The sequence below is a fragment of the Sturnus vulgaris genome, chromosome 4 (genome assembly GCF_052056855.1).
Source record: "Sturnus vulgaris isolate bStuVul1 chromosome 4, bStuVul1.hap1, whole genome shotgun sequence".
NCBI lineage: Eukaryota > Metazoa > Chordata > Aves > Passeriformes > Sturnidae > Sturnus > Sturnus vulgaris.
This window is the reverse complement of record NC_142246.1, coordinates 54,601,305-54,616,396: the sequence shown is the minus strand read 5'-3', so window position 1 is coordinate 54,616,396 and position 15,092 is coordinate 54,601,305. Positions and strand designations below refer to the sequence as shown.

Below are 15,092 nucleotides of genomic sequence, written 5' to 3'. Positions count from 1 at the left end.
TTGCCTGCCCAAACTTCCCTTGTCACTTGAACTAAATAAAAATCTTCACTGCCTATCTTTGATCATTAGAGAAGTCTAATGGCTGTTATTCCAAGGTCCCAATTCATTCCAGTTGTAGCAATACACCACTACACAGTGCTACAACATAGGACTACATGCAGCTGCAGTTCAAACAAAAATTCATGACCTTTGCATATTAAAGGTTCTAGTTCAAAATTAATATTTCTGTTGTTACCATAGGTTTTGTAAACCTATTTCTTCCAGAAGATTACAAAATTGGCAGTACTGCAACTCAAGACTGAGTAATCATTCATTACATGAGTTACCACTCAGTTTAATAACACAAAAATCTATCAGGATCATGTGGATTCACACCAGGAATTCTGTTCCAAAGCAAAATATAAGCAGTGTTGTCATATGACAGCAGACGTTATAGGCCCTGACGCTTATAACATGAAAATGCACAATAGTGCAGATGTACTATCAGAAAATTAACTGTTTACACACAACACTGCCTAAGAAAAACCAGGTATTTATGATCCTGACAATGTGACCGTGGAGCAAACACCTAATCAGAACACTCAACCCACTTCACTCATTTCTCTCTAACTAGCAGAGCCTATTGATCAACAGACTGAGACTCTTACCGACCCCTCAATGAGTTAGGAAATTGAAGTAAAGCTTGGATTAAAGATTGCAGTAATAGCTGGCTGCAAATGAGACCTGTGAACTCCAAACTCCAGTTTATTTCAGAATTTAAAAAAATAATAAATCAAGCCCCATAATTCTTTTATTATAAGGCATTTCCAAATATAGATATATTTCTGAAGAAAGCACGTGTTATACTTCCACCTGCTGGCCACCAAACTGGATGATCATCTGGGTATCACTCTAATAGGTAGAACAAAATCCTTCCAGGCAAGATGTCATGAACCTGACTGTTCTATTTCCCACTGAAATAAAAGAAATTCAAAGACAAATTTTCTTTTTTGTTAAAATTGTACTTTTTTTTAAAAAATGCAAATGTTTCCAAAGAAACACTTCTCATAATTTATAATATTACAATATGTCTGAGCAATGAGGAAGAGGAGGTTTTACAGCCCTGGGAACAAAGCAGGGACTGGAATGCAACTTGCAGAGATTGCCAGCTGCCTTATTTTCTGAATTATGATCAACTGAGAAAGCAAGCTAAGAAATCCCTTTTACCTGGCAGAACTCGTCTTTCCCAATGACTGAGCAACCTTTGAAAGAAGAAATATAATTGAGATAAAAGTGTTCCTGTGTCTCCTCAGTGCACATGCACAACAAGAATGGTAGTTCAACTATCAACAGCCCTACAGAATCATGCTCTTTTCCCATCTCTAACACTAATTAATTTTCAGCCTCCTTAAAATATATTTTCTTTAAGATGGCACAGTCTGTGCCTGATTCAAATGCTCTTGCTCCTTCTGGAAGCCTGTAGCATTGCGGATTTCCCCTAGTATGACCAACATAGTAAACAAGATGCAACTTGCTCCACTGGAGCTGTTTTTCCTTTCCAATACACTGCTCCAAGAGAAACTTGATGTTTCCATGACTTTATCTAATGATCCACATATTCTCGTTTTCATTTTACAGCAATAGTGGGACAGGGCTGTGGGAATTCAGAGAAAAACATAAACATGGAAAAGTGAGGAAGGAGTGAGAGTGAAGGCAATCATGGGAAAGGCAGCAGTGTAGTGACTCGGGGGGAAGTGCTGGCAGTACAGTGAGGGACATGGGGGAAAGGATGACAGAATACCCAAGAAGGATGTGAGTTAGGTCATCTAAATCTCTCCTTGCCTTCTTGTTGTTCCCAAAACAGAAGCTAAAAAAGCCACTTAAATAAACACAGATGAGTTTGGTAAAGGCCAAATCCATAGTTTCTTCACTTTCCTTGCCATCCACTCCCCCATCCCATCATAGTTCATGCTTGAATCATGCAACATCTTTAAAATCAACAGGGTCTCAGTTTATGAGAGTAGTGTCCTGAGTATCCTACATTCTTCACTGCTTACAGTAGGATTACGTGGAAAAATTCTATCCACCTACCTATAGACGTATCAATGGCTTTTCCAGAAGCCTTAATTTTGCCTACAAATAGCTTGCTGTTTTCTGGGCACTGTGACACAGGTCATGACAAATAATTCTCTGAGGCATTTGTTCATGTAAAACACAGACCAGCTTCTACTGTATGTAGTAGTTCATGCATTAGCAATCTGGCAATTACTTTTCTCTACTGAATCTCATTTTCACTTGGTTTTCTCTTTAAGTGTACTTAGTTTATTATATAAATTGGCTAGAATAAGGGAAATCCGGTAGAATACGAAAAAATGTAAGCCTTGAGAATAGCATGACACATCCTTTCATAGAGTCACCTCACAAATTAAGAAAAAACCTTAGTGCCTTTGCTACATGAAGTTAGATGACTGTACTTCTTGTGTTTGAGTATGTGCCTTGATTAAACTAGAAATTTCCCATCTAAATTAGATGGACAACAAACAAGGTCAAATTTTTGCAGCTGGCTGCCAGCAGAATTTGGAAAATACCAACAAGGTCCAAAGATGTAAACATAATGAGAGCCCTTGCATTTAGGCATGGCTCCCTCAGGCAATCATCTGTCTCCTGAGGCAACACATTGGACAACACTTCCCATCTCACTTGACTAATTTTATCTTTCAGTGTATTTTGTTGGAGTAATTGTAGTTGTCACCATGTAATTTGATAGCTTGTATCTCACAACAGCTCCGGGAAATTTCCCAGATCTCCACATTTGTGCAATCCCAATTACTACTAAGACCTTGGAATTGAAAGACTATCTTGACTTTTGGAACTGGCTGAGACTTGAAGGAGAAGGAAGTACATCTGAAGCTTTTCCTCTGGGCCCTGTTTTTTTTAGAAATATGTTCTTTCCCTGGCTCTGCGGCTGAAGTGACCATCAGTGGCTAAACATCAGTGTCACTGGCCAGGCAGATCATTTTCACTACCCAGAAGTTACTGTGACACTGAAAGGTTATCAGTGATTCTATCTCCTTCCACAGAAGCATTTCGGCTGAGTGCTACTAACAGCTAAAAGACAACTAAATACAGCTAAATACTTCCTCATTGATTCACCACATAAGAAAACCAGCAACCCTTCTAAAGGCAGCTAAGCCCAACTCATGCAGCAGACCCTACTGTGATACACCACAAAGGCAGAGATGTTATCAGCTGATTTAATGTGAATGGCAGAACCTGGGCTCACACCAAACTTCCTGTTCTGTCAAGGTCAAAGGCACTGTATTTTTATAACTTATTTTCTGACAACTTCTATTCCAGACAGTGAAGGCTAAAGTGATTTTATCAGTGGGTAAAACCCTACCAAGGATAGGCATGTAGTTCAACCCTCCCAAACTCAAGAATTCCCACTCTCTAGGAGAGTAATTATCTGCACAGTTAACACACAATAAGAAATGAGACAACTGCAAACCATCCTCATGACCATTTCCTGCACAGACTTGAGGTTGCTTCCTGTGGTAGAGACAGCACAAGCCAGAACAAGGCACTTTTGGCAGACCTACTTGTCAGCTTTTGAATTTTAGAGTCCTTTGATGTTACACGCAAGCCCTCTTCCCACCAAAGGTGTAATACTCTAACTATATCGCTTTTCTTTAAGAGTTTCAATGTACTTTCTTCAAAGAGTAACTAATATTTAATACTTCTCTTCAAGTACATTCAGAAATTGCTAAGTCAGAATACCTGACTTTTAAACTCAGGTGCATGTTTGAGACAGGCAGACTTCACACAAAGGCGAAGGCTAGAAACCTCACACTGTCCTAGAGTACCAAAGTTCATCATCACCACTGAAGTACACCATAAATGATAGCAGCGTCAGAAACCCTGAACACTTCCTAAAATTATTCTGCCTCCTCATTTAAAAACATTTAAATTTTAGTGAATATATTTCCCGCATAAATTAGTGTGTAGACACAAAGAATAAGAGATCTAATAGAATGAACTTCCAGACTAGCAATGAAATTAGCCTATCAGCAGAATCAATGTGTGAACTGCATACCAATCAATAACACAGAACATTATCACAAGAGTCTGCCTTCCACTTATCTAGAAGATTTCTGCATTAAAGCCTGAAATAAGTTTGAATTATTGATTTGCTGTGAGAAAATGAAATATTAGAGATACTCACTTTTACCAAAATTATTCTTGCTAGCTCTTCACATACAGGCTTTTCTTCATCCTTCTTCAAGCCCTCTAATTCAAACAAGTTATTGTAATTTTCCAGCATTTCTGTCATTATCTTGTTGCAGATCTCCTGTTCCTTCATCCCTTCAAATCCAGAGGGCACGCTAGAAATTGAGAGATGACAAAGCAGAGTGTTACAGGGACACAACACACAAAAGGTTCTGCAGAGAGTCTCTGGAACATGTCAGTTGTGGAGACAAGCTGGATAGCAGGCACAGGAAACTTTGTCTTGGAAAGGAGAACTGTGCCAATGCTGGGAACAGCTATCACAGTTTGTTTGCAGTTTTTCTCATCGATATTAAACAGCAGACCTGTCGGCCAAACTACCCTCTCCACAGAACCCAGGTAGGGATAGAATTGAGACAGCCACCAAATGAGGTGCTACCAACTCTGCTAGAAGTTTCAAGACCCACAGCACAGATAGCTCAGGCATTTAGATGCTCTGAACTGTTAATTCAAGAGTCAGATTCCTTCAAAACCTGGTTCGTGATAACCTCAAAGGTACACAAGAAGGATAAGTGAAAAAATTAAGAATCCCACATGCTATGCAAAACACTGAAAGCTAAACAAGGCCTTTACCTTCAGATGACCCAACGCTGTACACCAGATTTTTTAATCTAACTTTTGAGTTGCCATTTCTTTTGAAAGTAGGGTCATAACTCAAAGGGCTTTCTAAAACATGGAGATGGATGTCGTCTTTTGCAGAAGAGCCTAAAAGATTAATACAAGAAGTGGTTCCTAAGCTCCATTTTCTGAGAGAATAACCAACTACTTGGCTGCTGAAGAGGCTTCTTTCTCTCTTCAAACAGGTCCCTTTGCAGCTTACCACAGACTTTAAAGACACACAGAAAAGGGAAGATATTGTATCTATTTGCATGTTTCCTTATGTATTTCACACTACTCTCTCAGGCACCAAAAAATTGCATGTCATTCACAACAGAGCTCATAATTCATTGAAGCATCTAGTGATCATCTGCTGGAATATAAATTTCTGCACACTTTACTGGACAATTTTATTGGCCCCCAACTGACTTAAATTCCATTTTAATGCGAAAGTACAATCTCTGAAGAATCTTCTTCTGCAATCGTTCAGTGTTTCCTATCATACAGTATTTCCAGCAGACACAGTCTTCTCAGTAAGCCACCAAGTGGCTGCATGGATGTGAATTTCCTAAAGACCTTATAAACTGATGATCAGGAGTAATGAAACACAGGAAAGATTTACAGTGAAGAAGCAGAGAAACCAAAATCAAAAAAAAGTTTCAAGTACCTTCTGGCTGAAGGCAACAAGTGGTTATGTAAGAAGAAAACATAACCCAAACCCACAAAAGCAAAACAAATTCCCCCGAGCTATTTTACAGGAATGTAACTAGAAAGTAAACCATTGCTTACTGCAAAGAGTAAATAAAAATTTACAAATAACTACCTACCCTAAAACTGTAACTTCAGTTTATTGGGGCCACATATGCATTTCAACAAGAAGGTTCTGAAAGCTGATGCTCCCAGAAATTTGTCATCTAAAAAGTGCCTTTTTGTAGGAGGTATTGGTCCTTCTCAATGCCTAATTCTCTGCCATATATCTACGTTCCAACAGGGAGAGTAATCCACTGCAGCAAAACACAGCTTTGTAAACTCCAGAAGAGAGTCTTCATTGCTATCATTTCAACATTTAATACATGCTAGAGTAGTAGGACCTGAATTTTAAAGGATTGAATTATTTTACACTGCAGAATATTGGCAGGTGTAAAAATGTGTCTGTCTCAGTTGATTGATTTCATTAGTGTGGAAGCTGGCCTCAGACTAAATAAGGAACAAATGGGACAACTTCTATTGATGGATATGCATGCACACTCAGGCTAATTCACTTTGAAGAATGCCACATATTCATTAAAACTTAGTAACTGGCCTGAAGAAAGTGTATGTATGCAGTAGGCCTATGCAATTATCCTGACTGAAGAAAACCCCTCTTGCCACACTAAATGATGCACTCCAAAGTTGGCATGCTGCAAAGCCCGCTTGCTTGCTAGTTCAGGCAAATCCTGACTATTACCTTCCTGATTTTTTCCTCCAAAACAGAGTACAACTTAAACAATGGTATCCCTGTGAATCTCATTCCCAGGAAAAGGACTGAAAATGTAATAGAGCATGTGCAAATCAAAATAAAGACTCCAGAATTTTCACCTAAATCACATCTGCTGGGAACTACAGCCAACTGTTCCCTACTGGCAACAGCTAATACCAAAAAACTCTACCTGGTTGAAAAACAGTCCAGTCTATAAAGTTTCCACAAAGCACAAAAACAGTATTTAATTTCTGCCCAATTCAATAGCTTTCTTGCCCTCCCTTCCCCACACTACCATATCAGTTAAAATTTATTAAATCAAACCTGTGGAAAATCCAACATCCTATTCTGAACAATTCTGTTTGAGTAGGGTGAGATACATATGCAGAACACAAGGCTAAAGCTCGTGGCTTCAATCTTTTTTAACACCTCTCCCTGAGTGTAACTAAGCAAAAGACCATGAATTGATTTATTTTATTGGAAGTTTAACATATTTTATTCATTGCCACTTCTCCACCACTTAAACAGGCATATTTAACAGAGTTTCTAATATATTTCTCCTATAACTGCTATTATTAGACCTCAATCACAGTAAGGACTATTACACTCTTTGAGCTCTCCATGGTGACATTTTCCTTTTAACAAATATATGCTGAACTGAAGTTTATATTATGAGCACACACCACCCTGCCTGTTTATACAAAGTAAACCCCATCTGCTGCCACACTGCATGATCTACCAGTTTGACTAGACTTTTCTGAAAACGTATGTAAAAAAAGTAGCATTTTGCTTTAGCTCTTCTCATTCTGAAAAGTCACGACATCTACAAATGTCACTTCAACTGACTAGAAAAACGCAGATCTGTGAGAAAATATTCTTTCACACTTGATGCACACCCTACTTGGAAATTTTTCATGATCGTTTGTGAAGATCTTGTTAAAACAAATCACAGTATAAGACTGTTCATAGTCATGGTTCCCTTATGTCTATTTTCATGTTAATTAGGCATTACAACTGCGTTGCTTTGAGAGTTAGACACACAATTTACTCCAGTTACAAAATCCTCAACAGAAGGACTTCATCCCCTTACAGCTATGTAAGTACAAATTACTTCAGTAGCAGCACCAGAAGAATCAGTTTCACTACCACAAACACCAGAAGGGTGGCATAAACCTGCAATTTCTATGGTTATTTCTAGAAGAAAAAGTGTTAATAAGTTCAGATCTATCTTAGTAATTTGAGCCAGAAAACTCCCACTGAACTTATCACAGTGGCTTGCAAAGTCATCAACAGATACACACCATAGGCAGAGCAGGAGCAAATTCTCTAGTGTCCCCTCCCTTAGATTCCCCGGACACCTGCCCTTCCCAGAGAGATGCTCTGAATGATCTGTGTGCAAAGCACAGCATGTCCACATTAAGTATTTGGAAAAAATGTGCCTTGTCTAAATGAGGCACCAGTATTAACAGTATCTGATGCAGTTAAGAAGGGTCAAGGGCAAAGGTGCATCAGTATCACAAGTTTTTGCAGGATATTAAAAACTGAATTATTGGTGAAGTCATTTTAAAGCAGAAAAAGCAGTAGTTCTCAAAGTTAAAACATTACTTGGTAATCAGATCAGGCTGTCAGTTCTTCATTTCAAAATCTGATACCTAGCAGCATTTCACACTTCTGCACAATGTCCTACAAGCATGGCTGGCCCACCCAGTGCAGCTCCATGCAGTTCCTATCCATGCAGATCACCACACCCACATGCTCTTCAGGTTTTCCAGACTGAGTCCATGTCTCCTTCCACAGGGATGCTCAGGAAAGCTTGTCTCAAAGGGTTAAACCATAGCAAGGCTCTCTGTCACAGCTTTTACTCTGAAGTAAAGTGACCTGAGGTCGTATTAACTCACTGTGAAAGAATTCCTTACATCTCAGGCATTTAGTTAAATGAATTTACTCAGGGTCTCTGTAAACAAGCTGTAACACGCTGAATGCAGAGTGGGCATTCCAAACAGGGAACCTCCTGAGAGGTTCACCGAGAGCAGTGCAGTGACACACAAACACGACTGCACGTGGCACACACAGGCATCACTACAAGGCTCTGTCACCATCAACCACACCTGGGAAACTTGCTTCAAGCGGCCAGGAGGACCTGGGAAGTAGTAATCTGTCTGCAATGAGCTGAACTGACATCACTGAACTGATTTCCCCAGGCGGCAACTGCTGACAGTTCCCTGTCACAACTGAGAACCAGAGATTTCCATGTGAAAGGGTCATCTCATTACCAATTCCCAACAGTGTTTGACCCCACCCTGTCTGAGATGAAGGATGCACATTACCATTTCCCCAAGTGGCCTTGCAGAAGCAGTTTGCATGGAATGACAGCACTGTAATCCTAATTTACAATCACTGAGGGCTATATGCTCTGTAATCTACTTTTGCTGTTTGTAAAGTACCTTTTATATAGAAGCATCACAAAGTCACCTTACCGTTCTCCCAGGGAATCCTGCCAGAAATGAAGGGACTCAAAGGACAGGAAAAACTGCATGGAGTTTTTGTTTTTCCAGCCTCTGCAAAACATTTTCATTAGTACCTCAGATGCCCATGAGTCCCTCAACAAGCATAACTGGAGATTTTGAGAGCAGAGCTGCAGTAATTTATAGAGGTTACAACTTGAGGCAGTCTGTTCTGTGCCTCTAGACTTTACTGTGTCTGTAACAGATGCAACCCCATGGCCATAACTCGTCCACTTTAGCTGATGAAAGGGATTTGTCCTAACACACCCGTCCACAAACTGATGCAGCTGAAAACAGGCACACATTCATGTCTGCAGACTCTGCCGCAAGATCCCAGCCTAATAAGTAGCTAAAGATAGAGTAACACTCACTTGACACAGGTGTTCATCTCAGTCTGTGTGACTCGTTTACTTGCTCTGCATCATTTGCAGGCTTAGGTCTCACCAATCTGGGTGAAATGCAATGACAGATACAAATACTGAGATTTTGCAGAAGTGTTTTAGCTCCTGTGGTACTGTGAATCCTGGAGAGTCAACTTTGGGGCATGTACCTGCCTGCCTATTAAAATCTGTTCCAGATTACCTTCTCTAGGATCAGATTTATTAGCCTAAGTCAACTCAGTAATTCTGCTCTATCAGCATTGCTTTCAAAATAATAAACAATTCATAAAAAATAAGAGCACTAATAAATAATAATAAAACAACAGCACATAACGAATAATAATAATTAATAATAAATAATAAAATGCAAAATGCAAGCAACACAGGTAACACAAAGCAGTTAGAACGATGCTGCCACAAAGGCTTTACTGATTGGCTTCATTTATATGCAAAATCTTTTGCTTCAGCAGAAGCTCCATTTTTAATCACAAAATTACAGTGACAGTAGGCATCTTAGAGAATGCAACCTACATAAAGGGGGACAAAGGGCAGTCCATAGCCTAACATCCCCTTACAAAGTATATTGCTCTCATGTCCAAACATTTCGAAGCAGAGGCTCCTCAAAAACACTCCTGATTGTATTTGAGCTGCATTGCTAAGCTCAAATATTCATGAGTACTTAATATGATTATGGATGAGAACATTTAGAAAGCCTTGCTATATTATACTTGATGTTTTAAACTGTCATTACAGGCTTCCGCATACTGAATACTTATGAAAAATTCCTTTACAGTGCTGGAAAATGCAGTATTTAAAATCTATATGAAGCCTGTAAGAAAGGTTATGGCTCCATGCTCTAATTTACAATAATTAATATTTAAACAACAACATTCAGTAGTCAGTTTGCCCCCGATCCTGGATGCACATTTGTTTTGAAGACTGATGCAGGGCTGAGGCTGCACTGCCTGAAAACAAAGCCCATCCATATAACGTTTCAAAGGCCAACATTACTCACTGAGGAGTATTAATTCAGCCCCTCTGCTTTCACTTCAGTTTCATATACCAAATCTGTGCAGGCTCTAAAGCTGCTAGAAACCAAGCTAAGACATTCATGCATAACTTCTGATCAGATTCTAATTCTTTCAAGTTCAGCATCACTGAAATACTAATAGCTACCCTACATTCTACCATTTCCTCCATATCCAAAGATAATATACTTTTCTTATTACCCTTCGTGTAATTTCTGTTATGTAGTTATAGTGCATAAATAACTGTGTCTAACTCCAGCATTTTAACTGGACACCTGCATTTGCCAGCCACTTTTGGGGAGATGGAGCAACCCCTCACAACACTCTTAATCTCTGTTGGAATGAAACATAACCAAGCTAAGGAGGGCTTGAATGATGGAGCCCACACACAGACATCATTGTTTGAGAGAGCTGTAAAAAATGAGTGCAAATGGATCCTCTGATTACTCTGTTAGACCTCATGTCTTACCATGCCAACCAAAGCACAGGATACCCAGCTCTTGGAGAGAAAACCCAGCTGGTCCTCTCCTTTTCAGCACAAGCTGTTAGAGCCAAGCAGAGACCACATAGCAGGCCTTAACTAAGGCTATATCTCTCCAGAAGCTGAAATTCAGGTCAATGTACAATAACTTCTTCCAAGAGTAACCACGCTGCAAATGTTAATACTCTATACAGATTAGCCCAGTGACAGAAAAGACCACTATTTTTGTCCCTTCATGCCTGTTGTTCCTCCAGGGCTATATTTCTCAATATACTTGACCTTTGCCTTCCATCACAATAAATCTGAACAATCCAAGTGCGGAGAAAACAGTGAATCAAATCTCAAATCTTTTTTTGAGCTGTTTGACCTTGCCCTTTACATATATCTTACATCACACTTCATTACAAGGAATGTAAATAGCCATTTTTTCCCTTCTATTAGAAGATAATCTTTCTTAGAAAAGCACCAGGGCAGTTTGTCAAACAGCAAGTAAGGAAGCAGGGGAAGTACTGCATAAGATAAAAACAATAAGGGTTGAAAGTTTAGGAGATGGGATACATTACAGAGGATACGATGTAGAAAAACAGAATGAGATTAAGAGAATTAAAATGAAGTCTGAAGCCACTGGAAAGTGGCCAAGCAGCACGCTTTATTCAACTGTTAAACAACTTCAGATATGGAGTAGGAGATACTATGTCTAAGTAGCTAAACTGTCACTAAAAATACCTTGCCAAAAGAAGTCCTTCACTATCAGCAGATGGGCTTTATCTTCTTTGATACTGTGCATTAACTATACAGACTCTGACATTAATTTAGATATGAGTGAGAATTTCTGACAGAAAAATCTCAGTTCTCTCTGCTTTGGCAGTGTAATTGCTGACAAGTTGGATGCTGAGCCTTCTTTCCTTGTCACGGAGAAACCCTCCATGCACTGCTCTGAATAAACAACACAAAGTGAGAGGAGCGTTTGCTTCAGCCTCCTGCCAATATTTAATTTCTGTAGCTTCTCCACGGGCTGCCTGCAGCCAGCAGAGAGAGAGACAGCCCTTGCCAAGCAGGCTTCAGGCAGCCTTACTCTGTAGCTCTGAAATGTGTTCTGATGATATTCTGGATGCTTGGCCAACCAACTGGTTAAGCCCAATACCTAAAAACAGTGCTGGAAGTTCTTTCCTTCCCCTGTCAAATCTTTGTTGGTACAGATGGTCACAGTTCCAGCAATATAAGACTGCATCCATTAACACAGGAGAAAAGGGTATTTGAACTGTTGCTCACAATCTTTATGTCTGGACCACAAGACTGAACTGCCTTGAAAAGATCAAGCTCTGATTAAACACATAGCTGAATTACCAGATGGTGAAACTTAGTTTAAACAAAAATCTACATCCCTAATTCTAACCTATTTGAGTCTTTTTAAAACACATTAGCTACTCGGTAAGTGTCAAGCCATGCTTTCAATGCCTCCTTTGCCACATGAGCATTTATTTCAACGTGTCACATCTGTTGGGCTGGTTACACTCACATACAGACTCATGAACCTTTGGTTTTTCACCTCCAGTGAATTCTGCCTTCCTCAGTCTTCTGCAATGGAATGAGGGGTTTTCAATCTCTGTACCTTACAAAAACCGTTCAATCTTCTCCACGCTGTCTTAGGAGCAGAGATCAGTTGTGGCAACAACTATAGAGCTTTTAACACATACGCTTTGGCACTTTGGTTTAGTATTAGGAACGTTGATGGCAGTTCTGAACCGCAATTCTCTGCATTCTACACCAAAAAATACGCACAGCGAACTTTTACTGCTGAAATAAGTGATGAGTAAACGAAAAATAATTCTAACAGCCACTTGGGAGCTTGAGTCATAGAGATTTAGCCATTGAACTCAAATTCTTCTAATTACTTTGTTCTGAACTCTGCTAATACTTAGACAGGAATTCCCAAACTACCCGTATGAATACAAGTTTTAAAAATTGTTTTGCTTTTCTTTGTCAGAAATGTGCAGTATTATGCTTCCAGTAATTCTCATATTCATGCATTCCCATGCATACTACTGCCTTGAGAATTTTTTGCTTTGGGGAGGAAAACAATTCTTTTTAAAATATACTTTATCTTTTTGTACTAACACAGCAAATGCTTTAATCCTGAAATTCACCTTCATTATCCAGCAGTAACATCTTAAGGCAGCCACGCTGACACTAGGACAAGCCTTAGTTTAAGAATCTCATTCCTGTATGTTTTCTCCCTAATCAATGGACAAAGATATGCTCCTTAAAAAGACAGCAGGCAACATCTAGCCTAGATCTGTGGAACTGTCTCAATATATTACAGGAACCTAATTGCTGTCTTCTCTCTTTAAAAAAAATCTACTTCTTACTGAGAGGAACTCAGGAGGATAGATTAAATTAATTGCTTCATGAGACTAAGTTTTACCAGACAACTCAGTATTAGCCCAGAGTGATATATTACAAAGATCAATACAAATGCAACATTGATACAAGGAATTCACTCGTCTCTTATTGGTGATACCACACATCTTTCAAGACCGATGAAGACTGAAGTGCTTAGGTGTCTCCCATGTCCAAGATCTTGGATGCCAGCCAGCGCGTTCATTGCAAAGGTGAAGGCGCTAGTGCTGCACTGCATCACTGCAGTGACTCAACAGAAACCTCCTCACTCAAGAGTGTTCTTGCACCTGGAAATAACTGTTCTGGCCACTGCTGCAAGCTTCACCAGCACATAAAACAAATCTTCAGCACAGGCACCCAGGAACTGCACACAGTGAAAGAGCCCAGTAAAATTATTGAGTCCAGCAGGGAGTTTTAAGAGACCAGTGGATCTCCACAAGCTCCAGAGCTGTTTCTGAACACACTAGAAGGACAGAGAGCCCAGAAACATCAGCATCTGAGGGCAGACACCAGATCACAAGGCCAAACATGCAGACAGTATGCAGTATTCATCTCTAGAAATTATATAGCACCTGAGTCTTGCACTAGAGTACTTTTCCACCAAGGATCCTTTGTCAAAGCCTTCGAGAGAGAAGCACTCAATATTGACTGATAGCAAAAGAAGAAACCTTATGAACACAAGCCTCCTTGCACTGACACAGTCTGAAGGCCCTTCACTGTTATACTTCTCCTCTGCTACCAAAGCAGCAATACACAAAGCTGATCAACAGTTTAGCAAACAGCAAGAGGAAATGGGAGAGCAACTCCACTTCCATCTGGCTCAAAAACAGCTTTAACACTGAAGCCCCAGTCACTGCCTCCATCTGATCACTCAGACAAATTACATTTAGATATCTACATTTCTGGCCACCTGCCAGCAAACAGGGAAAAATAAAAAGCCCAACTTACTGAAAGCAGTTTGGTCCAAATATAGTGGCAAGATTGCACAGATTCATTCTGTTCTCTATGTGATGTTCAGCAACCTTGATTAGGAACTGGCACAGGTACTTCAGCAGGCAGTAATGAGCATCAGGCAGTTCTTTAAGGAGTTCTTTCAAGTAACTTTCCTTCTGCGTGTCGTTTCTAGAAACGTCTTCTAGGAAAAAGAAGAGAAGAAAAAAACATATGTATATGGTTTTCTTCATTGCTGCCAACTTAATTACATGGGTGAGCAAGCAGTGGGATCTGAATTCACTCCTGCTTCTGCTTAGAGACACACGTCTACTCAGTTTTCCTCAGGGAACATGCATGTTTCTCGGGAGGCTCACCCTGGCCACCAAGGGTGCCATTTCATTCTTACCTTTATGCTGTAACCTTTTTCCTGAGCAGACTGAGCGGTTATTAAGAGTCAGCTAAGAGCTTTAGAGCATATTTATCCCCACCTGGCACAGATAAATCTGCTTTAACTCCCTCTCTACGAGATCTTCAGATTCCACCCTCCTTCTGGATGTCATCCCTACTTCTCAAACCCTTCCCATACTATTAGTTTCCCTTCCCATGAAAACCTTCAAAAATAAGAAAGCAAGCATGATAAAACAGTCTCCTGAAATGCACAGTGTTATAACAGCACTACAATACGTTCTGTTGGTGACAATTCTGCTACATATTCAGGAAAGAGTCTTCCTTATGGGAAACAGACTTTTCTGAGCACTGCCACACTCCAAAATGAATCAAAATGTGGACTCATGTTAGAGAGTACCCTTGTTATACTGTACAATCTTCTAAAACTTAGGTACGGATAAAAGTTTTCCATATTGAACTGAGTCACACACAAGTATGAAAGCAAAAATTGCATCAACTTCACATGATGTTGCACAGATGTTCATACAGAGCCAGGAGGTGAACACAAGCTTGGCCTCACACACAGCTTCTGCTTAATTGTGTCCTGCTGCTGGAATTGAACTCTTGCAAAATTTTTCACTCTTCTCCTCTATCCCAAAA

The 15,092-nt window shown here is 39.8% G+C and overlaps 1 protein-coding gene across 6 annotated transcripts in view; it reads right to left on the bottom strand.

Annotated features, from left to right (window-relative positions):
* FAM13A (family with sequence similarity 13 member A) overlaps window positions 1-15,092 on the bottom strand; it is a 117,384-nt gene that overhangs the window by 89,320 nt on the left and 12,972 nt on the right. For 5 of the 6 annotated variants that reach the window (XM_088164000.1, XM_088164002.1, XM_088164003.1 and 2 more), the window contains exons 4-5: window positions 14,061-14,247; window positions 4,202-4,361 (exon numbers count right to left, since the gene is read on the bottom strand). In XM_088164000.1, coding sequence (XP_088020126.1) covers window positions 4,202-4,361; window positions 14,061-14,247 — 347 coding nt within the window. The remainder of the gene's footprint in view (window positions 1-4,201; window positions 4,362-14,060; window positions 14,248-15,092) is intronic. The other variant, XM_088164001.1, reaches the window with a different exon arrangement.